At 40.5% G+C, this 23,503-nt stretch overlaps 1 protein-coding gene across 3 annotated transcripts in view; it reads right to left on the bottom strand.

The window, feature by feature from the left end:
- ptprfa (protein tyrosine phosphatase receptor type Fa) overlaps positions 1–23,503 on the bottom strand; it is a 374,997-nt gene that overhangs the window by 82,976 nt on the left and 268,518 nt on the right. For all 3 annotated transcript variants that reach the window (XM_030726596.1, XM_030726597.1, XM_030726598.1), the window contains 4 exons: positions 5,424–5,541; positions 3,286–3,867; positions 1,051–1,160; positions 618–874 (listed from right to left, as the gene is read on the bottom strand). In XM_030726596.1, the coding sequence (XP_030582456.1) occupies positions 618–874; positions 1,051–1,160; positions 3,286–3,867; positions 5,424–5,541 (1,067 nt within the window). The remainder of the gene's footprint in view (positions 1–617; positions 875–1,050; positions 1,161–3,285; positions 3,868–5,423; positions 5,542–23,503) is intronic.

Genomic DNA, 23,503 nt, shown 5'->3' with positions numbered 1-23,503 from the left:
GGAGCATCACCACCTGGATGGGAAACTGCACCAAGCAGGACTTCATGGCCCTAAAAAGGGTGGTTCATTCAGCTGAACGGACCATCAGAACCACCCTCCCCAACCTGCAGGACATTTACACCAAGCAGTGCAGGCTGAGGGCCATGAAGATCCTAAAACAGCCCAGCCACCCCGGACACTCTCTCTTCTCCCTGCTCCCATCAGGCCGGCGTTACCGCTGCCTGAGGACTAAGACTGAAAGGTTGAAGAAGAGTTTTTACCCACAAGCCATCCGTCTGCTCAACTCTGAGCCCTAACTGGACCATTATTGCACAATGTAAATATTATAATTTAAAAAGTGTGTATAGTGTATAGTATATAGAGTATAGTGTATAGTGTATAGTGTGAATTACTTTTTTTTAATTTTTATTCTTCTTATTTATATGTGTGTGTATATAAGGTTGCAGGTACAAAATACATTTCACTGTGCATTGTACTGTGTATAACTGTGCATGTGACAAATAAACACTATCTTATCTTATCTAAAAACCAACATGACGACATCCAAAACACTAAAATTGCAACGTGGAAATGAATAAGAGGACCAACGAAGGTCAAAACAAACTGTCTCGACTGACCTGACAGCCGCTCCAGCGGGGACCTTCGGCAGGCTGATAGTCACTTTACCGCCTTCCTCCACGTCTATGTGGTATCGAGCCGGTTTCGCCGTCAGCAGGTCTGGAGCCGTTCGGATGGAGACCTGCTGCTGGAGGCCGCCGGCGCTGTTCCCCCGGCTCATGAGCACAAAGGAATAATCGGTGTCTGGCTGCAGCTGTGTGATCAGCTTCCTCTTCAGGTTGCCTTGAACCTCCACACTCTGCTGGTTGTACAGAATCTAAAGCAGAATGAAGTGGTAACAGTTCATTTTCCCCTTGCACTTGTAGGAACTGAAACAATCTACTGTAATAATTACCTTGGCTGAATAGTTTCAGTTTTTCTTTCTCTACTGCCAGGGTCTTTGCCCCCCACTCACCAGCTTCCTGTCTGCATGGAAGAGTTTGCTAAGCTTACCTTGAGAGGCACTTGAGATTTGTAGGTTTCTGGCACTTCCCACGTCAGCAGGACGGAGGTTTTTGTCACAGCCTTCACACCAAAGTTCTTGGTAAACACTGAGGGAAGATCTGGATGATTATTAGGTGGTTAATTTGATTGTGAATATGACTGAGATGATTCAATGCTGATGAAGAGATGCATAAAAGCAAGACAATTTATGTGAACAGTACCAGATAAGTCTGAGCACAGTGACTAGCCCAATGTTTTTTCTTTATTTTCACTCAAAAAACTGCAGTTTCTTGAATGCCCACTTCAGGCTGGCTGGTCAATTTTTATGCACTTGTTTAAATTGCATTAAGACTTAAAAAACAATTGCACACCTGAACTTTGACAGGTGTGCCAATGAAGCTGACAGATGTCCCTTTGGCTTAATGTGAGCTTACTGCAGTCACTGAAGTTGGTGGCTTGTGGTTTTGGTGGCTTTAATTGCAATTTTAACACAATTATTTGACAAATAATATGGCTTGCTGTGTGGTCCATGAAAGTGTGCTCCAATTAGTGAAATTCTGCGAATTAGCAGGTATCTGCGTGATGCACCAATAGAATCTAGGCATAATCCTCATGCCCAAATATTGTCACTTAACTATCATTGTGTAGACAAAATGCTAAATTTGAGGCTTTAAGACAGGGATACACAAACCAATGGGTGAATCACAGTGAATACATCCATCTTTTATATACAGTCTACGATTTGTACAAGGTAAAAGAAATCTGAGGTCATCAAAACTATGAAATGACACACATGGAAATAAAACTGTAAACGTTTTCAAATAGTATGATTTAGTGAGGACTAACTCAGTGAACTAACTGGATTTAATAGTGTGAGATTCACAAACAATTTTAGGAAGACTGCTCACATCTCTGCACTAGGGGTGGGACTTTAACGCGTTAATTTCGATTAATTAATTATGGGGAAATTAACGCGTTAAAAATTTTAACGCATTTTAATCGCACTTTGCACCGTGGAACGTTTCTCATTGCACGAGTTCCCGGCATACAGATTATATCGACGCACAATGTCCAAATTAGGGGCCGCATCCTGCGAAGGACCCGGCCCACGTCTTTCGCAGCCCACGAACGCCACAAAGGCCGGAAGTGAGCGGCTAGCCTTCATATCAGCTGCCGTCACCTCTGTGTAGCTCATGTCGCCTAGCAACCGTGAGTGCGAAGCACAGCTGTGTAAAAACAGCTGGTTAAACGGAGAACGAACTTTTTCTCCTTTTTGTGGTTTAATTTTAAGTCTTTAATTCAAAATAAGCTGTTAAAACAAGCATAACACATTTCAGCATCAAGGAATACAGCTGAGAGAATGATTAATTTCCAACTATAACAAGTGAGACATTAATGTTGAATAAAACTATCCAGTTATGATGCTTAACTTTAATTTCAGATGTTTGCTTATCACAGGAGCACTTCCACCCTTCATTGGTCTGTGTAGTAGACTGGTGGGAAAATAAACAAAATTTTGAAGTTTAAGCTCATGTATATTGATTTATTCATCAACTAAACTTAAATTAATATTTCTCATGTCAAATATTGAAATGCGATTAAAATGCGATTAATTTCGATTAATTAATTACAAAGCTTGTAATTAATTTGATTAATTTTTTTAATCGAGTCCCACCCCTACTCTGCACAGATGAGCTCTTTTTGTTTTTTCTAGTTTGTCTCATTAGATTTGTGTCCTAAAAGCTGCGTCCCTCATCAAATACGGTCAGGAGGTCCTGGTTTAAAAACTCTGGAGTAGAATCCTGCAAGGGTCCAGTTTGAAAATGCCAACGAGAGGTACTGGTTAATAAATAAATAATATAAAACCTCTCCATGTTTTCAGGGGATTATATTCACTTGTGTTTCCTTCTGAGTCTATTCAATTTCCACTACAAGATAAATCAGTCCTATTTTGCATCATTATCATACATGATAACTCTAGTAAAGCCCAAGTATAAAAATAAAGGGATGAAAATGAACATAATAGGTCACTTCAAATATTCTTTCTGCTAAAATTGTATTATATTTTGAAACTATTTATGTTCAGTGGACTGGCCAGAACTTTATATCTGTGCCCTAATTCAAATAAAATATAAAACTGAAAGTTGTGGATGCTAAATCATGAAGAATTGTGTAGAATGTGAAATGTGTAGAATGCTGAGATAAATGGTGAAGCTACAGCAGCAAGCAGCCTGTGGCTCTCACCTGGCATGGAGGTGGACATGGTCCTGCTCTGGATGCTGGGGCTGATAGGTCCTCCGCCCTTGCTGGTGAAAGCTTGGACTCTTATATCATAGGTTGTGTCAGGCTGCAAACCCTGGACGGTCATGTGTGTATCTGTGGTGCTGTTGGTACTGTTGTTTGGGCTGTTAATGTCTCGATACATCACCGTGTACTTCACAATCTTCCCATTTCTCTCAGCCAAAGGAGGGGGGTCCCAGGCCAGTTTAGTGGAAGTAGCAGTTAGGCCAACCACGCTCAGATTTTGCGGGTAGCTGCTGGGAATGTCCTCAGGGGTGCTGATCTCCTTTACATACTCCTCCCCGGTGCCTGCTCGGTTCTTGGCACACAGTTTGAAGATGTAGACAGCTCCCTTGTGGAGGCCGGTGACTGTGAAATGATCATCTGTCTTCTTGAAGTGTTTGACGGTGAAAGCTTCCTCCTCTACTCTCTTGTACTGCAGTTGGTATCCCATATGCTCCCCCACCATTTCTTTAGGGGGCTGCCACTGGATCAGAGCGGTATTCCCGATTGTAGTACTGATCATCATGGTAGGCTTTGCAGGTACTGCAACACAGGGAACATTTGCAAACATGTACTGACCACTTAAAAAAATAACACTAAAAGACTCTATACACAGCTGTTGTTGGCACAGCTTATCGTCTCAGTTGGTTGGAGGGAATGGGAACTGTTTTTCGAAGGACTCACAGGATTATGACAGAAGCTGCAAAACTTTGTATCATCAGAATAATTATTTAGACCTCTGACAGAAAACTGTATATAAAAGATGGTCCAGGTTGTCGGTCTGAAAAGTGCCTTAAACCTGTTGTTTGCTTCTCTATTGAGCAGCAGGGGGCAACTCTACTGGTTCCAAAAGAAGTCAAAGTTGTACATTAGTCTAAGGGGAAAATGACCTTACTTCTCATTTAATTAGATTTTTTGGTAAGCATTTTTCTGATGAGTTCATGGCCTCAGTTGTTAGTATTAATTGAATACAGCATGTCTGTGTAAATTATGACACCCTTTAGCGTGAAACAGACAACAAAGCAGGGTACGCTTTTTAGAGTGGCTTTAAGTGTGCCGTACCATCAGTTTCTTAGTAAAATCCACTTGTTGTGAGTGACTGGTTTAAAAAAACAAAAAAACCCAAGAGCCTTTCTCAGTATACTTGTGAGTACTTGTGTACTTACACAGCCGAAGTCCGGTTCCAATTCAAAGTACGCATCAAGTCAAGTATGCTGAAAACACCTGGATGTATGCTTGTTCTGCTCAGATGCATCGGGTGGTGACTTGTGTGGACTTAATGCATTATGAGCAAAACTCAAAAGCGGCAGTCTTAGAGAAGAGTGCCCAAAACTGTGAGTAAAGTTTAGAAATATTACTGTTTCTGTGACAGAAAAGAAACTTTTAAGATGTTTTTAGACAAGACTGTAGCTTTGTCAACTTCAATTTACCAATTTATCAAGCTGCCAGATGTTTGTTTGAACTTTGGCAATTAGGTGTATCACGTGCCTCACAGTAAAAGGAGGAAGGGGCAGTATAAAAAAACATGCTGAAGCTGAGCTGAGCTGTGATGTCTATGATGTTAAGAAGCTGTTTTGCGCTCATACTGAGCTAAACCTAAAAACACTCATTTAGATTAAGGACTGGTTGGTAATGTCACTAGCTGTCTGATAAACTTCATTGCCACTAATTCCACTGATCAAACTCGATCTAACAGACTCCCCAATAAGTGTTTTTGGTGTGTTAAATTCTAGTATTTTATTTGCATGTTAGCACTAACTAGCAGATTTCCTCTGGAGTTTATGGATGCAGGCTTGCTAACTAAACTCGATGGGAATAATAATTCCATCATCCAAATATGCTTACGTCTGGCTTCAAAAAACCCAACAAGGGTTCATAAACTAATAGCTGGTGGCCACATCCGTCTTTTATATCTATGAAGCCAACATTAATTAATATTAGCTCTCAAAAATAGACAAACAAAACAAATAAGGCTGTAGTAGAAAATCCTGGAGGGTATTAAATCTGGCTTATATATCTTACAAAACAAGCAGAAACATGACAAACATTTATCCCTAAATTTGCTGTATTAGTTACACAAATAAATGTACACTACATACCTGCTCCTGTGGTGGTGGCCACCTTGGCCTTGCTGCGAGCTCCATCACCCTTGGTCGTATACGCAGCCACAGTCACAGAATAGGTCGTTTCCGGGAGAAGACCTGTTATAATTGCCTCCTGCACAGTAAAGACACAGAGGAGAAAGAGGGAGGGAGAGAGAAATGGAGACGGAGGTGAAGTGAAGATGAAAAAAAGAGGAAAGGGCAACAAAATTCAAGTTGAGACAACAGCTCAAGTTCAATTGGCACGCTGTCAGAAAATTTCATGTATTGAGCAAGTGAAGCCCACAACACATGCATCAGCTTCACATTTCCAGCACTCAGGATATTCTGACATTTCCACACCAACCAAACACAACCCTGTTCACAGCACCCCAATACACCATCGCTCCAGATCCGAGTGCTGCAAACGGTTTTTGAACACTCAGGTTAGTCTTTTATATTGTGAATTACTTCTTTTTCTTACACCATCGTAATTGCTCTCTGTAAACGTGTTAAGTCTTAAATATTCAGTAAATGCAAAGTAAAATGCTGATACATTTGCAGTTTATGTTCAAAGACAATAATAACTGATCTGCTCTTCGGAGCAACAAGTTAGGAGATGGCAATGAAAATTTACCTGGAGTGAAGTTTTTGGTTAGACGCTGCATAAAGTCACACTAGAGAATGACGCCAAGTCCACTGGAGATTAATTTAACACTATTTTGTCAAAGTCAACGGTGTGTCATAACTAAGCAGGTACACCTAACCAGTGAGTGAAGGCAAAAATAAAGAATGAGTCAAAAAGACATGAATCATTGAGTGGATAAAAAAAGTGCAAAACACAAAAGTGCAAATGATGGTCTCCATCCTGATAAATCAGTGACTAAAGTCACCATCACCCCTCTGCCCGCCTATCTGACTGAAATGAGGATGTTATCTAAAGGAATGCAAAAAAGACACCTCATGCATTATAGCAAAACACAGATGGTGTCTGACAAAACTGCATTATGTAATACTCTGGGATAACACATAGAAAGAACACAGCAGACAATTTCAAAACAGAAAAACAGGATTTAGTGCTGATGCTGCACAGCTCAGTCTGTTCATCTCACACCCTACTCAGACTTGGAGGAGCTGACTCTCATCCCAGCTACTTCACACTCAGCTGCAAACCCCCACAGTACACACAGAAGGTTAGCTTCTGTTAAAGCCAACAAAACCACATCTTCTACAAAAAGTAAACTCTGTGGTCCCCTCCTTGCCCCGGTCACACCTTGAAAATCACATACAGGAGTGAAGATGAGGGGAAACTAGAAATTAGAGTCTAATATCCTCTTAAAATACTCAACTATGTGCCAAGGACCAAAACACAGCTCTCACTTTGGTTGCACAATGAACTGATGGCTCATAAATTAATCACCCTTAGTTTTTTTACCCTATTGTTTGTATTTATTGTGTATCTTAAGGATGCCCTAATTTCCTTTGGGATCAATAAAGTATCTATCTATCCATCCATCCATCCATCCATCTACACCCACAGGACCCGGTGATAAGGCTTCTCCAAGTATACAAAACTCAAAGACATGTATTCTATGGTAAAGACCCTTTGAAAAAAATGATGTATTTTCTCAGGAGAATGCCTGCCACACACATTGGAGTACATGTTTGAACATGCTCTTGTAGCCATGTTAATACGGCCACATGTACAGCCTGTCAACTGCTGGGAGTCCATTAAAAGGCACGAAAAAGGTCCACTTTTCTCAGATAGCAGAGGATTGCTTTCTGCTCCTGAGTGATGAGTGGAGCGGAGCTGCAGAGATGAAGGATGTGATGAGAGAAAAATGTCAGCAGGATGGTGGCGGTGCTGTGAGTGTGTGCGGGGGACGATAGTTCCAGCAGAGAATGCCCAGTGGGTTCCATTTTCCCCCCATCATGACCGCGCCTCCGCCTACAGCCCAGGGGCTGCTGTGCCATGGAGATGTCACTGCAAATTAGCGAAGCGCTGCCAAAGCAAAGGGGGGGTTCCAGAAACAACACCACTCTAATTATCATTCTGTGGCAGGCAGTTTAATATCTATCACTGGATGTTTAAAAGGGGTCGTTTTCTGCTAATTTAAGAGCAGAAATGTACAAGGCAGAATTCAACCGAGGCTTAAAGAGTTAAGATATTTCCCTCCTTCCTGTGTTCTATGCAGGGCAAAGAAGGTGAAAGATGAGAGAGAAATGCGATTCATGTGAAGCTACTGAAGTCCTCTAAAAGCCTCATTATTTTAATCTGCTGCTATTCCTTTCCACTTTTGTTGCCAGAGATTTCCCTGCTTTTAAAAAGAGAAGAAAAAAATCAAATTGGTCTTTCATCTGTCTTTCAAACGCAGAGCAAGCAGGAGTCTGCAGGGATGAATTCCCAGGAACTGAACAGATGATACGCTTTACATTAAGACACGAGACGTCTCTCATATGACGGGAACGTCTGGTTTAACAGAAGCCAATCAATCGGCAGCGACTTCCTGTGTGTCAAACATCAAACACTGCTGTCCTCCACCTCCCTGTCGTTTCACCAGTGGGGAGATTCCACTAATGTTGGGAACAAATCCACTACAAAAGCTCATTAGCAGTTACCACGCTGTGTTGATTCTTCCCCACATGAGGAAGGAGGGACACTTGTGACTGATATTTCAGTAAATGCCAGAGACCCTTCAACACCACCCACAGTCAGCATGTTACATTTAAGAATTTGATACATTTCTTGCTTTAAATGGCAACCAGGGAAGCTGGGCTACCAGTCTGCAAGCTTGTTAGCCACGACTCTAGAAGCATACAGCCAGACCTTTGTTAAAGGGGTAGGTTTCTTTACCTTATTTAAACTGCACCTATTCTTCTTCTCTTATTTCCTGCCATATATATCCTGCTCCAGTCATGGATGCTCATTAAACATGGCCAAGGTTTAAAAAGTAAGGTCAGCATTTGCACAAGTAATCCCTGTGAGCTTTAAGGTCAGCTTTAGACTGCATCTTCCTACTGAATTTCAGTTTTTTTTTTTTTGTTGTTGGGCCTTTGCTCTGTATGTCAGAGAGAGGGGATATCTCTTATGTGGTCATCTCAGGCACACAGCTCTACTGTTCAAACTTTCTGCAGCCAAACAGAACAATGTGGGCTTAAAAAGAGCAGGGGCTTCGAAGGTGAAGAGCTAAACTGGCTTGTTCCAGACAAGGAGCAACATCCAAAACTGAGAAATGAAGGGAAAGTGGGAAGTACCATAAACGGTAGTTCCTGAGTCAATATCCATATCCTCCCATGTTACAATTAGGGGAGCAACAATCAGTTATTTTAGTAACCGAGTATTCTATTAATTATTCCATCGAATAATCGGGTAAGAAATACTTTTGTCTTATTAACAGTTCATTTTTCCGTACTACAGTTTTTTGCTGTGTAAAACAACAGCGGTGGATGGAGCAGCTACAAAGTTCTCTCTTCTTCATGTTGACACTGATCAGGTGGTTGATGAAGGACCTCCAGCTGTTTCCCAGTAAAGGTTTTAATGGTGGTTACAGAGCTCCACCTGAGCTCACCGTCTCAGTAACAGCTCCGCCTTTTTGCACGTGCCGCGCGTGTGCAGACAGACTGCACTTAACACTGCTGCTGTTGTATCATCAGTGTTAGCGATGTATCTACCAGTTGAAATTCTCAGCAGAGCGAGCACACACACACACACACACACACACACACACACACACACACAAGTGTAGAGAGCAGTGGAGGTGTGGCTGTTAAAGGGTCGTTTCTTCCTAATGATGGAAATCCGTTGCAGTGACGGAGAACTTTCATGCTGCTAATATGGGTGAAATGCTCACGCTTACCTGGTGACACCTGAGTGCTTCAGAGTTTAACCAAAGCAACAAAATTGTGTCGGATTTACTCCAGTTACTCGAGGAGTCGTTGCAGCCCTAGTTACAATGTCTCTCCTGTGGTTACAATGGGCAGTCAGTTAAGGTGAGAATAAAAGTAATGAATCTGAAATGGAACTAACACAGCTAAGGTGGGACTGTTGTAAAATCTCTTGATCTCAGGCATCAGCCTGTGTTACTAAAGCACTTACATCTCTAATTAATCTACTATCAAAGTTTGAAACCTCTGGGATTTCATTCATTATTTAAACTTTTTTCCCCAGTTTTGATTTTTTTTTTATAAATTACTTACTTTTTATGAATTATTCCTATCCAACACTTAAATTTAAGTATCTTTATCAACTGGTGCCACAAGTTTTTAATGCTTTTATAAATGGACTTCACCACACTGTCATTAACACCTGCCATAAACACATGCAGGTGTTACAGCCTCTACAACTGTCACCATTTTTTACAAAATTATTGAAATATTCTCAGCTATGAATCAAGCAAAGCTACTTTAGTAGATACAAGAATTAAAATTTGGAGCTGGAAATGAAGGTCCCCTTTAAGGAAAAGCCTTTAAATATTATGTAGGTTGCATTATTTATCACCCCCAGTTTTCTGTCTCCGGTTCAACACATTTATCCATCCATTATCATTAGCCACCTGTGCTGGACAGAAGTACTGAATAATTGCAGAGGGAAAATTGCACTCTGCTACCAAACAGTAAATGTACAGCATATTTACTTCAGCACTACAAGTCCTTCGTGTTGGGGTTTACACAGTAATCTCTCAGAGAAACAACTCTGAGTTAATTCTGTAGAGTTTGAAAGGAGTAGTTCCTCGAAATAACTGACCCATTTAAAGAAAACAGGCACAGCTAACTGAATAAATAAATTATGAGGTCGAAATAATTAAAACGTTTTAGAGACTCTCTTTTTGGTTTCAGTCCCGTTAAAGGGGAAAACTCATATGCTATGAAAAATTGAATATGAGTTTCAGCTTTGCTCTTCATTACAACTGAAATTGGAGGGATGAGTCTTAAAATGACTGTTTCCCTGTGGACAGGGTCTCTTAGGGGCAGATTTGGTGACCGCCTTTTTCCACTGTACAGAATTATGGATGGCAGCGTCACCTGAATGACTCGTCTTTGTAGCTTAACACCGTTCGGCTCTGTATGTCATCAGTGAGAGGAGATATCTTATCTCTCGTGTCAGACACACAGCTCTGCCTGTGACCGGAGAGACCCCACATTCATGCTACCGTCAAACAGCGGTTCATCTCTGAAGTTTCATACAAACAGGAGCACTTCCCTCCTTTAGGAGTGGACACTGTTCCTTCTCAGTCATGCAGGTACAACATTCTCATTCTAGGGTGTCAGATCCTGCCATTCTGGCATTGCAGAGATACACATGAGGTGTGGTCTCAGTGCCTTGATACACAAACTGTGGCAATATTAGTCACTATATTAGTCCCTCTTTTAAAGAGGAACTAAGGGTGCTCATCACAAAGTTTAAAAACACACAACCAAATATTTTTACACTTTTTTTGTTTTGTTTTTTTTTTTTACACATCAAATGCATTTTTGTTATTTGTTTAGATTTAAGCAATCAAAATATTCAGTTTTAGGCATTAAAACTACTTTGTTAGGGTTTAAAACGGTTGTAACTGTTTTGCTTTAACCCAACCAGCTTTTTTAAAATCTCCATTTTTTTGTTTGCCAGGGTATCGTACCCCCCTGTTGAAAAACTTTATTTTCAATGTTGTGTTACAGATCAGTCTTAGTACTGCTGTGAACCCGAAGCCTCACGGCACACATGCAGCACCCAACTGTTGTTTTCACCATCACAGTTGTTAATAAAAGTATGAAACTTACCTAAAACATTACATTTTGAAAAGGAATATTAAAAAAAAAAAAAAGAAGTTTTCTGTCATTCAAAATCCAAAACACAGTCGTCACAGAGAGCAGCAGAGGTGTCCTCAAATTTAAACTGTATAATCCTTTGCAGTCTGATTTGTGAGCAGCTCCCCTGTAATAACTCAGAGAATAATAAATACTTAACAATGAACAACAGCAACGATGTTGATCCCAAAATTTCAAAGCTCGTTAATTTTGTCCCAAAAAGGGAAAAAAAAAAAAATCTTGAAAATGTTGCTAAATGAAGGGTTGCACCAATCATGTTTTTAAAGAACTTCCCTTTGTTTATTCTCCATTAATTCTGGTTAATTAGAAACTCACTAACAAGCAGTTAGCTCATCAATATGATGCAACATTGTGAAAGGCAGTATCAAAGCTACGAAGAATAAGTGATGTGACTGTTTAGTCAGAGTACAGATGCAACAAGGCTGACTGTGCCTACAGTCATTTACAGTTAGTCATCAGAAGACCTGCAGAATGGGCAAGGTGCAATGCTGAGACTGCAATCAAAGAGCAAACTTTCCCACTTTTCCCAAACTAGCCGTAACCCTCAACAAGTATCAAGTTTAAAATATTCATTTCAAACTGTAGTTATTGCAGATACAGTCTCTGCTGATTCTAATCTGTGGACTGTCCAGACTAATACGTAATTTTTCTGCGCTGTGGAGAAACACTTAAAGCTGTGTAAACCCCAGAAACATCAAATCAAATATATACCATTGAATCAAAGAGGTAAAATGACTTTGTGATCTATGAGAGGACTGACTCCTCTTCATATTTAATGCAGGCTTAGTTTCACTTTTGCTTTTAGAAAAAGTGTCTTTTAGTTAAAATCCCACATTCAGATTGTTTTTGTTGTAGAAAAATGTGTTCAGTTGTGAACATTCAATACAAAGTAAGCATGTTTAAGACCACAAAAGGCTAATATACTGCTGGTTCTTTAAACCCCACTGACTGACAGTTAACAGCTTTCTACAGGCTTTGAATTCTGCACTTGTGCCAGAAACTTATTTGGAAATGAACCCCATCCTTCACACCTCAGAAGTAGCTTGGCATAGACTCTAGAAGACCTCTGAAGGTTTTCTGCAGCATACGGTCCCAGCATATTAGTGGCACATAATTGAAGTCCCAGCCAGTATTCTGTTGAGTTGGAGCCACTGTGGCTCAGATTTAAAGCATCTCCCACCTTCCCACACAAAGCAGCTAGATTCAAAAGCAAATCCTTCAAGCTAAGCACTTTGTTCTGTGTCAAACGTATGGTTCAACAGGTCAGAACCGGTTTTGCCAAAGGTCCAATCTGGCCCACTAGATGACTTGAAATTGTACAAAATGCAGAGGAGGGCACAGAGTTTGAACTTTTCACTCATTTTTACGAGGAAGTACCATTACAAACGGAAATCAATTACCTGTGAATGATCATGTTTTGGCTCAACAGTATACGTTTCTTTCCACATTTAAATTTCTTTCTATCTTTGCTTGTTACGTGTTGGGACAGTGACAGATGCACAAATCTCGCCTCTGGAGTCGATTAATTCCCTGTAAGAGGTGATTTTACTGAAGAAACTCGCTTGCACTAGCTGAGCAACCTCACTTCATGCATGAGAGATGAAGCAATAGGAGCAAGAAAACTGCAATGTGTTGTGCATGCACTTATTTTATGTGTTTGCCTGCTCCAAATAAGATATCCAGAAGACAGACTGTGAGTGAGAACAGGTCAAAGTGAGAACACAAAGTCTCACCATGGCAGCAGAAAGTGAGACAGACCAGATACCAGAGAACAAAATATCTTTAAAAATCAATTTACAGCAGTACAAACTAATGCCCCCCCTCCACACACACACACACACACACACACACACACACACACACACACACACACACACACACACACACACACACACTTTAATCCTTCATCAATAACCCCTGTGGGTTGCACTATAGGTAGACACAAACCTCTTGTTTACTCTTGAACTTTGAGACTGTGTTGTGTTTAGCCAGCACCATGATGATGGGCAGTGCAGAGAAGGAATGGAGCAGAGAGCTGGAAGGGAGATACTGTACTTTTCATGTTCATAAACAAAAGCAGTACGCACTGATGTCTCTGTGGATTTGGATTGCAGAATAAACCAACTGCAGCAGGATTCAAGCAGAATAAATAAACAGACGTCTTCTTTATTGGATGGAAGGTAGCATAAAACAGACCTCTGTGTTACACAGAGTCCACATTCAATAAAATAACAATGTGATGCGAAGCAGCAGGAGACGCCGAACACTTGTTTGACAATTACTGTTGCAGAGTGTGGAATGTTGTGTGTGTGTGATCAGTAACGATGTTTTAGCTGAACAGAGTTTCCATCCCTGGACTCTGGAAAAACCAACAGTAAAACCACAAACCCGGCTTTCCTCGCAGAGCAAAAATCAAAAGAACATTTACAGCTGCATCTCCTTAAAGACTGGGAGGCTATGACTGAAGACGCACACCAACACAAACCCACACCCAACATGTATACACACACACACACACACACACACACACACACACAGTGCGGAGCTGTCACAGGTGCCACCCTGGTTTTCACCATCAAATGATGGGCTATAAAGGCTCCAATCTTATGTCACTCTTTGTCATATCAAAGCCTGAAGCCATGACACCCCTATTCATTTTTCCATAGACTTTCATGCAACTGGAAGTCTTTAAGGTAACAACCACAGGAGCTGCTTTCAGCTGGTGATTAAAAAGAACAAACATTTAAAACACTTCCTGTCAGCTATGTCCATCTTTTATATACAGTACAGAAGTGCCTCAGGGGCAGAAGAACAAGAAATTAAAATGGGAGAAGCCCATTGGACAATAAAAATCTGACATTTACAAGATATGTGTGTGTTTTAATTTAATCCACTGATTAATGCAAGTTTGCTAACACTGCAGCTTCATCAACTTCCAAAAAGTTTGTTTTTTGGTTACTTCTGACCAAAACCCTCATTTGGGTTGGAATTCAATGTGGAGAAATCACAAAGCAGGTGTTGTCAGTGCAAGTTACAAATGATACTCTTACAATCTGCATAAGCGTATTTTTTTTTTATTCTAAACAGCTTTTATAGTACAAATGTAATGGTCTTACGACTAAGCATAAGCGTAAATCTAAGCATATTCATAAAAATACAATAAAGTCAAACATGCTACATGTACATGCCCATTCTCCATTCTGACTTTAACATCCTTAATTTAAAGGCTGTCAACAAAATAAATTAGATTTTGATTTGATTATATGATCAAAGTTTAACAACATTTCATATTTGTGTGAATTTGTTTTCGCTTGTGAATAAAAGCAACACTATACAGGTTTCTGTCTCCAGATCTGAGCTGGAGAAAAAAAAAAAAAAAAAAAAAAATATATATATATATATATATATATTTTTTTTTTTTTTATGTCTTCAGGCATCATTTGAACGTATCCTAATTGTCAAACTGGTTTGCACTCTTGTGGATAAAACATTTTTACCTGTAAATGTTTTTGAATTTCCAAATGTAACTTTTGCTCATTTTCAATAGCTCTACATTTTCACATTGTCACTAAATGTTGGATGAGGTTTGGAGTCTTCTTATATGGCTGCACCTCCTGGAGAGGCTGGCTTAAATTAATGTCAGCTTAACTGGCAAAATCCTGTCTGCTATGCAAATCTCATCGGAGAAAGATTTTCCCCGGCAGATTGATATCTGGGCATTAATATATTTCCTTGAATTGACGCTACATGAATAAAACTGTATTGCACTGTATTTATATTTACTAAAATTAAAAGCAGAGATCTAAAATGTTTTTGTTTTCATAAGTATTCATATACAGTTCACTCGCTTATTCCAGGCAGAAATGGGAGCATTTGTATGTGTTGCTACCTGCTTTTGTAGCTGCTGAACATTCCACTGAAGAGAAAGGCAGGTGAACACATAACGGTATTAGTACCCACACAGAGATCACAGGATGTTATGACAGAAAACACACTCCCCATAACCCCTGTCCACCCAACACACGCTGTGGCTACTCACGTAGTCTTCATGAGTCCACTGATGAAAAAGAGATGAGGGAGAGGAGTCAGCAGAGCAGAATGTTCATTCAGATAAGCATGCTGGAAGGCTACAGTGATCAGCGACTGAAGGAGGAACAGGTGCCGCTTTAAACTACATGTGGAAATGCAGGTAATGTGTGAATAATGAGTGCTCTCCTCTGCAGCGCCGACTCATGAGGGGAGTCTGGCCTGTGCTCACGAGGGGATCCAATTTAAGAAGAGGGGCGATAACGAAAGCTCGCGCTTGCTTGCAAAGAGCTCCGTTCCCTCACTCAGCACATTCAGAGCCGCTGACTCACCTGCAAGATAAACTTGGGGATGTGGATCACACACTAAGGTGTGCTCTTAGTTCGCTCTGTTAAGTGTGTGATTATAATTCATTGTTGATTTTGTTGCTTTTCCAAAGCATTGCTGTTTTGAAAGATGAGTGATTGGTATTTTTCAGTGGTGTTTCCACCACAGCTGGGCAAAAACCATTAACTAACAATGAAATCATCAGTTTCTAGAGAGTTACTATATATGTTTTCCTGGATTCTTTCCTTACAGATACGTATGCTAATGTGCTTCACAGCTTCATTCCTCTCCTGTTCACTGTAACTCAGGATTGTTTTTGGGTTTTTTTTTTTTTTTTGTCTATAGCTGTTGAATCTGGAAAGCACAAAAAGTCACTAAATGATCATTTTATCCTGGGGATGGAAACCTGCAACACTACATCCACACCCTGAAACAACTGTAGACTATCAGCAGTAAAACTGCGCTGTTACTCCATCTGAGCAACGCAGGGCCAATAAACATAAGCTATGATACAGACAACAGAGAGAAGGAAAATGATTTAAATTATTTTACGACTTGTATTGCTGGCACCTTTTCACGCTCAGCATTCTGTGGCAAAAAAATGATAGTTACTCATCTACACTTTAGATTTCATAGCTTTTCCCTGAGGTTGAGCTCGGAGCCGAGCGGGACAGCAACAGAAATGAAAACCTAAAGAAACACATGTAGATGGAGACAGTGATGAGGAGAGAGAGAGAGGATCACGTCAAGTTTGGAAGTTTGTGCTGTTGTAAAGTTATATTATGTTTCACCTTCACGGTGTTTGAGTGGGCTATGGGTATTTTCTTCTTCATTAATAATTTATAAAAAAGCAGCAAAATAACGTCACTCACCATATGGAGGTGACTGCAGAGTTATGTGATAAAATCCTTAATCCTTAAAGAAAACGTGACCAATCAGGATTAAAAGTAGAATAGTGCTGACCTGTGAAATTCTGAACTTTCAATAGCTGTTAAAAGGTTTGTTTCTAACATAGGCACTATGACTGCCACCTAATTTAATACTACTCATTCTTTAGGACATCTTCTGATAAGGTTTTTTCTTTATGCTCTCATTAGCACATCACAAATGTCCATTCATGAATGGAAATAAAGGAAACAACAACCAATACAATTTGAGCTTATTTGCTTACAGTTGTGGCCAAAACTAAATTCGTATTTATTTGGCAATAACATTTTTTGAAACTTCTGAAATCCTCGTGACTTCACTACATCACAGAAACATGTAAAAGAAAAAAAAAAGAATTGAAATAAAACTGAAGTGGCAAGAAGCAGGAAGAAGGCATACATGGACAAATTGATGGAATGCTACTTTACTCAGTGAGAGAGGATATATGCAATGCATGCAGAAAATATGAACGAGCAGCAGACCAACATCTGCACGGATCAGAAGGCCCCAGTTCCCAATGGGAGCAACAGGGCTAAGGGTCCTTACAGACCAGCAGCTGTGATTGACAAGGAGCAGAAAACCACAGCTGTGATAGATGTGGCAATTCCAGCAAACAGCAACATCAGAAAGAAGGACTTCAAGAAGTACCAGGGGCTGAAGAAACAACTGGAGCAGATGTGGAAGGTAACGCCCAGAATGGTCCCAGTGGTAATATGAGCATTTATTATTATTTAAGCGGACTCTGTTCTGTGTGGGAGTCTAGCTGCTGCCTGTGAAGGTCCCACAACAGAGACACACTGCCAAACAGCCACTATAAGTGATGCTTTTTTGACTGTAGAGTATCTGACTAAATTACTTTAATTAACATCTTTGATATTTACATTTTTGTTTTCCTGCTGTGTCTCTTTTTAATCACACATATATTATGCCTAACCAACGCTACTGCTTAAGCTGGGACATCATATGAAAATGAAACCATATGCTGATATAAGGGGGTGGGGGGTGGGGGGTCCGAGTATAACGCACAAAGCCCCAAACAGGATCCCACCACCAACCCTCTCAACTTTTGGTTTTGTAGGCCTCGAAAACAGGGCCACTATCTCACAGCAACCAATAAAGCAGCAGCTGGATCCTCAAAAGACCGGCAGAAAAATAAAACACCTTGTGCATAACGGAGAGCTTCAGGAGGCATCTTACAAAACTGTTTTACTTGCTCTCTTGGTTGGTCTTCCAACACTAATTTTTAATTAACTCGCGGCTGCCTCCTCTGCTGTTGCTACTCTGTGTACATCTGGCGGATTGCTGCAGCTGGGACTTTTTACCCTGTGTGTTTTTCTCAATGTTCTCAGGAAAAGTATCACAAACAAATCCTGATTTCTTTTTCGATTCAAAAACTCAGTTCATGCTCTTTTTGAGAATGCACTTTAGCTCTATGGGAACATAATTTTTAGAAGAGTGGCCTGCCGTGTGAGCCAAACAATTATTATAGCACCGTGTGCAGCGTAATGACCTACCAATTTTGATAAAACCTTAATGAAAATAATAATGACTCCTAGATTAAGTGTTCTGGGCATGTCCCACTGGGAGGAGGCCTCCAAGCAGACTCTGGAGAGATGTCTCTCACTTTGCTCGGTATTCCCCAAGATAGGCTGGGATCAGGGCAGCTCTGTTTAAAGTGCTGCCCCCACAACACAGACCTGTATACGCTGCTGAGCACAGATGGACAGACAGATGAAAAAGTTGCTTGACTCGTGAAGGCCATTAGGACATAAATGAGCCCCCTTTTACATTTCACATGTGAATGGCTGCTTCAACAAGATGAGTCAGAGGAGCTGGGCATTGTGCTGCACAACCTTGCTGAGTACTCAAAAAATAAAGGACAAAGAGCTTTGCTTCCTCGGCTTCTTAGATGAAATAAATAAAAGCCAATATCATAAACAATGTAAGCTGTTAACGATGGGGTGAAAATTACATCCACTCCCGGCCAGAAAGCAACCCAAGCTCTAAATCACGGCAACATCCATTAAATAAAGCAGCTCGAAGTGGCCTCAGCATGAAGTAACTCTCATTTCACGCAGTAACTGATGCATTACTGTACTCTATGCCCTGATATATCACTGGCTCTGTCAGTGAAATCATGATGACTGGTCTCACAGCTATACCATATTTTAAAGTGCCTTGGTAGTCTATGAGTGGAGACTCTTGCTGCTTAAAATATCCAGAATACTTTGACATAGTTCTGAATGAAAGACAGAGGTCATGAGTCCAACTCTGGGCCTATTAAAACCTCCCAATGTTGACTACCATGCATATCAGAAATACAGTACCAGCCAGAGAGGCTGATATTCAGGCTCGCGGTTATGAAAAACCAACTGTGAGAGGGGTTTGTCCAACAGCTTTGACTTCATCACATCAAAACAGAGGCAGGCAGCTGAGTATCACAGCAGGCATACATGCTGTCCATGTGGTCAGTGATTTTATGGCTGTTCCAGCCAAAGCCACACTGGTGTGGTGAAAAGTTGCCTGTCACAGAGAGGTGAGAGACCTACTGTACTTGGGTTTAAATATAGCAATAATATATAGGACAGTTTCTTCTAGATGACATTCAGAATTGTAGCACTCAGTCGCATGTGACAGGTGAGAGTGAGAGAAGTTGAATTACTGCCTGATTTGTCACCTCCTGTTATGTTTTACTCAGGCTGAGGGCCTCCAGATGAGCTGGAGGACAAAAATCACTCAAACCAGTCAATTCAAGGACACATAAAAACATGAGGAACTTGTTAATCCCTCAAAAGTAACCAAATAATCTACAAACAAAATTGGTGACGAGGAGGAACTAAAGGAGGACTAAAAAGCTAACTCAGACAAATACATAGCAGACACATTTAGACTTAATCTAATCCTGCTGGCACTTACGGTTCAGTTACAGCACCGACAAGTACTCTGTGAGGCAGACGTGGCCCAAATGAGTTGGGCCACAACACATCTGGCCTATCTGGCCCATATAAGGTGGACCTGTAGACGAGCTGAAGAAGCCAGACTCACCTCGAGCCAACATCATCAATCAAGGCGAAATGTAGCCCACAGAAAACAGATTTGGGGCACAAATGGGCAAAACTGGAAACTTTCACACAAAGCTCCCCCCATTCTGATGACACGACGGTGTGTGTTTCTGAAGCTATTCAACCATCTGACAAGTTGGATAATTTGTATCCTTTTAACAAGCAAACATTCCCTCTACTGTAAACAGAACCAGATGCACATCTTTTGTAATCATGTCTATTTTTGAGCATAACGAAGCCATTTAATCTGAGAGTGTTGGCATAAATACTGACATTATTAATAGTCACATGAAGTACGTGTGTGAGAGACTGTTTTCCAGTAATGATTAAGCGGTCAGAATAGGCATATAAAACCATGTTAATATCTGTGAAGCATGCAATGTCTGGTGTTGTTTCATTCCACTGTAATCAACATTTGGTGTAAAAATTTAATGTCACCATAATTTAACAAAAAAGGAAGGAAGGCGTAAGACATCTGAGATTATCATAAAACTCTGATAGCAAAGGATTAATTGGAGAAAAAAGAAACCTTTACATAATATCCCTGTGGAAATATAACCTCATCATACTCTGTTGCATTTCTTATTTTCTATATGATTAAGTTACATTACTCACAACACGCCTAAAGGGAGCAGCTGTGCACTGTGTTTATTAGATGATCAGTTATTTTGACAGGTGTCAGCGAACAGTTCATCAGTTCAACAGCAACAACTCTGAATTCTTTAACTCTAGTGAGGAGACAAGAACAGGGATCAAAAAGTCCGCCAAGATCAAACAAATCTTTTTTTTTTTTTTTTTCCTCGGTGCTCTGCGCTTTGTTGCATCTTGTAAAATGGAGAAAAATAAAAATGCCATTGCTTGCTAACTATGGCACGGTCTGCCATGACTCAACACTTTAAAAGTTACCCACATGCGCAACCTGTAAAAGTAGAGGAGGAGTCAGCTTTATCCTCTAATGTACCTGTCAGGCCGGAGAAATCCAGTTACACTGATTAAAGGTAGCCCAGATAAGCTCCTCTCCAGCAAGATGCAACATCTCCAAAGGTGTTTCCAGGTTAGATTGTAATTTGTTTTCGGCTGGTGGAATAATACTAAAAAGTTTCAATTAAATATGAAGGATGTTTTATGCTTGCACATGATTTCTTTTTTAAAGAAAGTTCTGATTGTTTTTGCCTGTGAGGTTGATATCTGACTGATATGCTGTCCAGCCACAACATTGACACGACTAATATTGTGGAGTAGGTTTTAATGCTGTGGCTGATAATAATATAATAATATTCTGTCAGAGGTGCAGCTGTCCCCTGGTGTCTGACACCAGGATGTTTGGCAGTGGATCCTTTGGGTCCTGATAATTGCAGGGTAAGACCTCCATTAATCAAGCTTGTTCCAGCACACAGACCTTTTTCACAGCAGACATTTTGACATGAAATAGTTGGTAAACACAGGTGCTGCTAAGCACATTAATTAAAGCTCTGCGTCTACTCAACGCACAACTATAAATCAAACTTTACTCTTTGCACTTCAACATGTCAATATGTTGAAAGAAAACTGCAATTAAAGGAACATGCTGCAGTGTCCTTTATAGTATGATGAGCAAAGTCTGGTGTGTGTCACAATATTATGGGAAGAAAATAGACTGCCAGGTCAACCTTTCAATTGGGGTCACTTCAACGAAGCCCAGGGCTGTCAGTTTCGTCAAACTATGCTGAGTAATCATCAGTGTGACGATACATTAAATAGAGTCTGGGTGGAGCTCATTGTGTAGACAGATAAATGAAGCAGCCATTAAGTTGCTGAATGGTGGCTGGAGGAGATGGAGCGCTGCTCACAGCAGGCTGCAAGGATCGTGTTTATCTGAAACTCCCCAAAATGCAGCCTTTTAAAGAAAAAAAAATAGCTCTATTCTCTCTGCCAATTTCCCAAAGGGGTCATTAAATTTTCATCTTATCTTATTATTATCACCTAAACTGTCCTCTCGCCTGTCTTTACCTCGCCTTCTGATTTGCACTGATGGCGACCAACAGACCGACAAAGACAGAGAAGATAGGGAGGGAAAGTGAACTGATGACTGATAAGAACTCTGAAAACAACTTCTACACTCAACTCTGCAAAGCTGCACATTCTAGCTGCCTTCACGTCCTCGTGCGCTAATGACAGAAAATTTTAGATGAGTTTGAACAAGTCGATTGGGTTTGTTTTAGTGCACACATCTGATTAGCTGCATACAAATATTGGGGATAATTTATTGGGAGTTGTTATTTGCAGCTTCACTGTTACTGAGAAGCTCTGACGATCTAAAAACTACACATCTACCACAAGATCTGCAGAATTTTATCTCCCAAAAGCTCTTTTTAACCTGAATGAAGTTATAAGGAGGTGCCTTCTATAGTCCCGGTATGTTTTTTTGGTTTTTTTTTTAGGATTTTACATTTTAATCAATATTAGTTTGTGATGGTGCAGTGACCATTGCTGTTCATTTCTGAGTTTGACGGATGTAGTTGCAAAACTGCCCTCCCCAGGAAACAAGTTGTTATTATGAGCTACAGTTATGTTTGAACATGGACGGTACGAAAGAAGGTTTTTCAAAGCAGGAAACTGTCAGTGCCTTAAACCTGTATTCTTTTTAACGGCCACCAGGGGGCAACCCTAATGGTTGCAAATAGACCTCTGGTTATATAGAAGCCTCTGATCTCAGTAAACACTCCCCTGATGACTTTACAGTCTCAGTCACTAGTTTTTGGTTATACTGAATAAACAGTAATCTGTGTAACACATTTTTAGCTTTCTATACATTATTTGTTATGATTTATTTTTTCATTCCTGTTTTTTGTATGCTTGATTTGACAATTTCCATAGGCTTTTGATGGTGTGCTTTCTTGGCCGGGTCTCCCTCGAAAGAGATTTTAAGGGACTTTGTAGTTAAAGAACAGTTACAGTTAAATAAATAACATAAACATGGCCCAGTCATAATTCTAGGTCTTAAAAGCGGCCACCAGGAGGCGACTCCACTGGATGCAAAAAGATGTCTCATTGTATAGAAGTTCAGAAATCGACTGTAGCTTCCATCCAACCCATCAGATCCACAGATTCAAAACACCAAGACACTGAAAATGTTCCGCTTGGTGCTTCACAATAAGACTTTCCAGGCCAATGCATGACACCACCACATCCATCTTTTCTATACAGTCTTTGTAAACCTACTGTAACTAAACCTAAAATGAAACCAAAGTAAATATTCAGTGAGAATTAAGGTAAAAGGCTTAAAAATGGGACAGTTGGTTGTGTTGGTGCCACCTCCGACCCATAAAGTGGACTTAAAGTAGAAATCACATTTACATTCTTTCAGAAATTCTTACACAGATCACATTAAACAGCAGGATTAAACTACCAATATGACTGAAATGAATCGGTCTGCTTCTCACCAGGTAACTCAGCCATCTTGTGCATTTTGACTTAACATGTAGATTGTGTAAAGGGTCTAATTTCACATCTACTGCTTGATAGCACACAAAGGCTTGTGTGAAATAAGTTTGTGCTTCTACTTGATGTGACCGTGAAGGCAGACAATGAAAACAAAACATTGTCTTTGGTTGGGTCTGGGTTTGTTTTTCCGGAGTACAGCACGCAGAGATGAGCCGCAGAGAGGTTGCCATGTCTTATCAAATCAGACGATGCTCACGCTTCACAGCCATCAGTGCTGAGAGGGATAAGAGGCTCCTTCAAGCGTTCTTCAGCCATCCAAAAATACGCCTCACTGAGATCTTAAAAGCCGTGAGCCTGCCAGCAGAACAGCAACAGAGATGGAGGGAGTTGAGTCTAAAGCAAACAGCAGCGGCTTCAGAAGGCCAGGACAGGGAATGAGCAGCCAATTAAGGCTTTGGTCCCTGCCTCTAAGCTGCCATAATTTGGCATGACTGAACTTATTTTGTCAGTAAGGTCTTTTTT

This window comes from Archocentrus centrarchus, chromosome 4 (genome assembly GCF_007364275.1).
Source record: "Archocentrus centrarchus isolate MPI-CPG fArcCen1 chromosome 4, fArcCen1, whole genome shotgun sequence".
Taxonomy (NCBI): domain Eukaryota; kingdom Metazoa; phylum Chordata; class Actinopteri; order Cichliformes; family Cichlidae; genus Archocentrus; species Archocentrus centrarchus.
The sequence above is the reverse complement of the archived record's forward strand: the minus strand, read 5'-3'. Positions and strand labels throughout refer to the sequence as shown.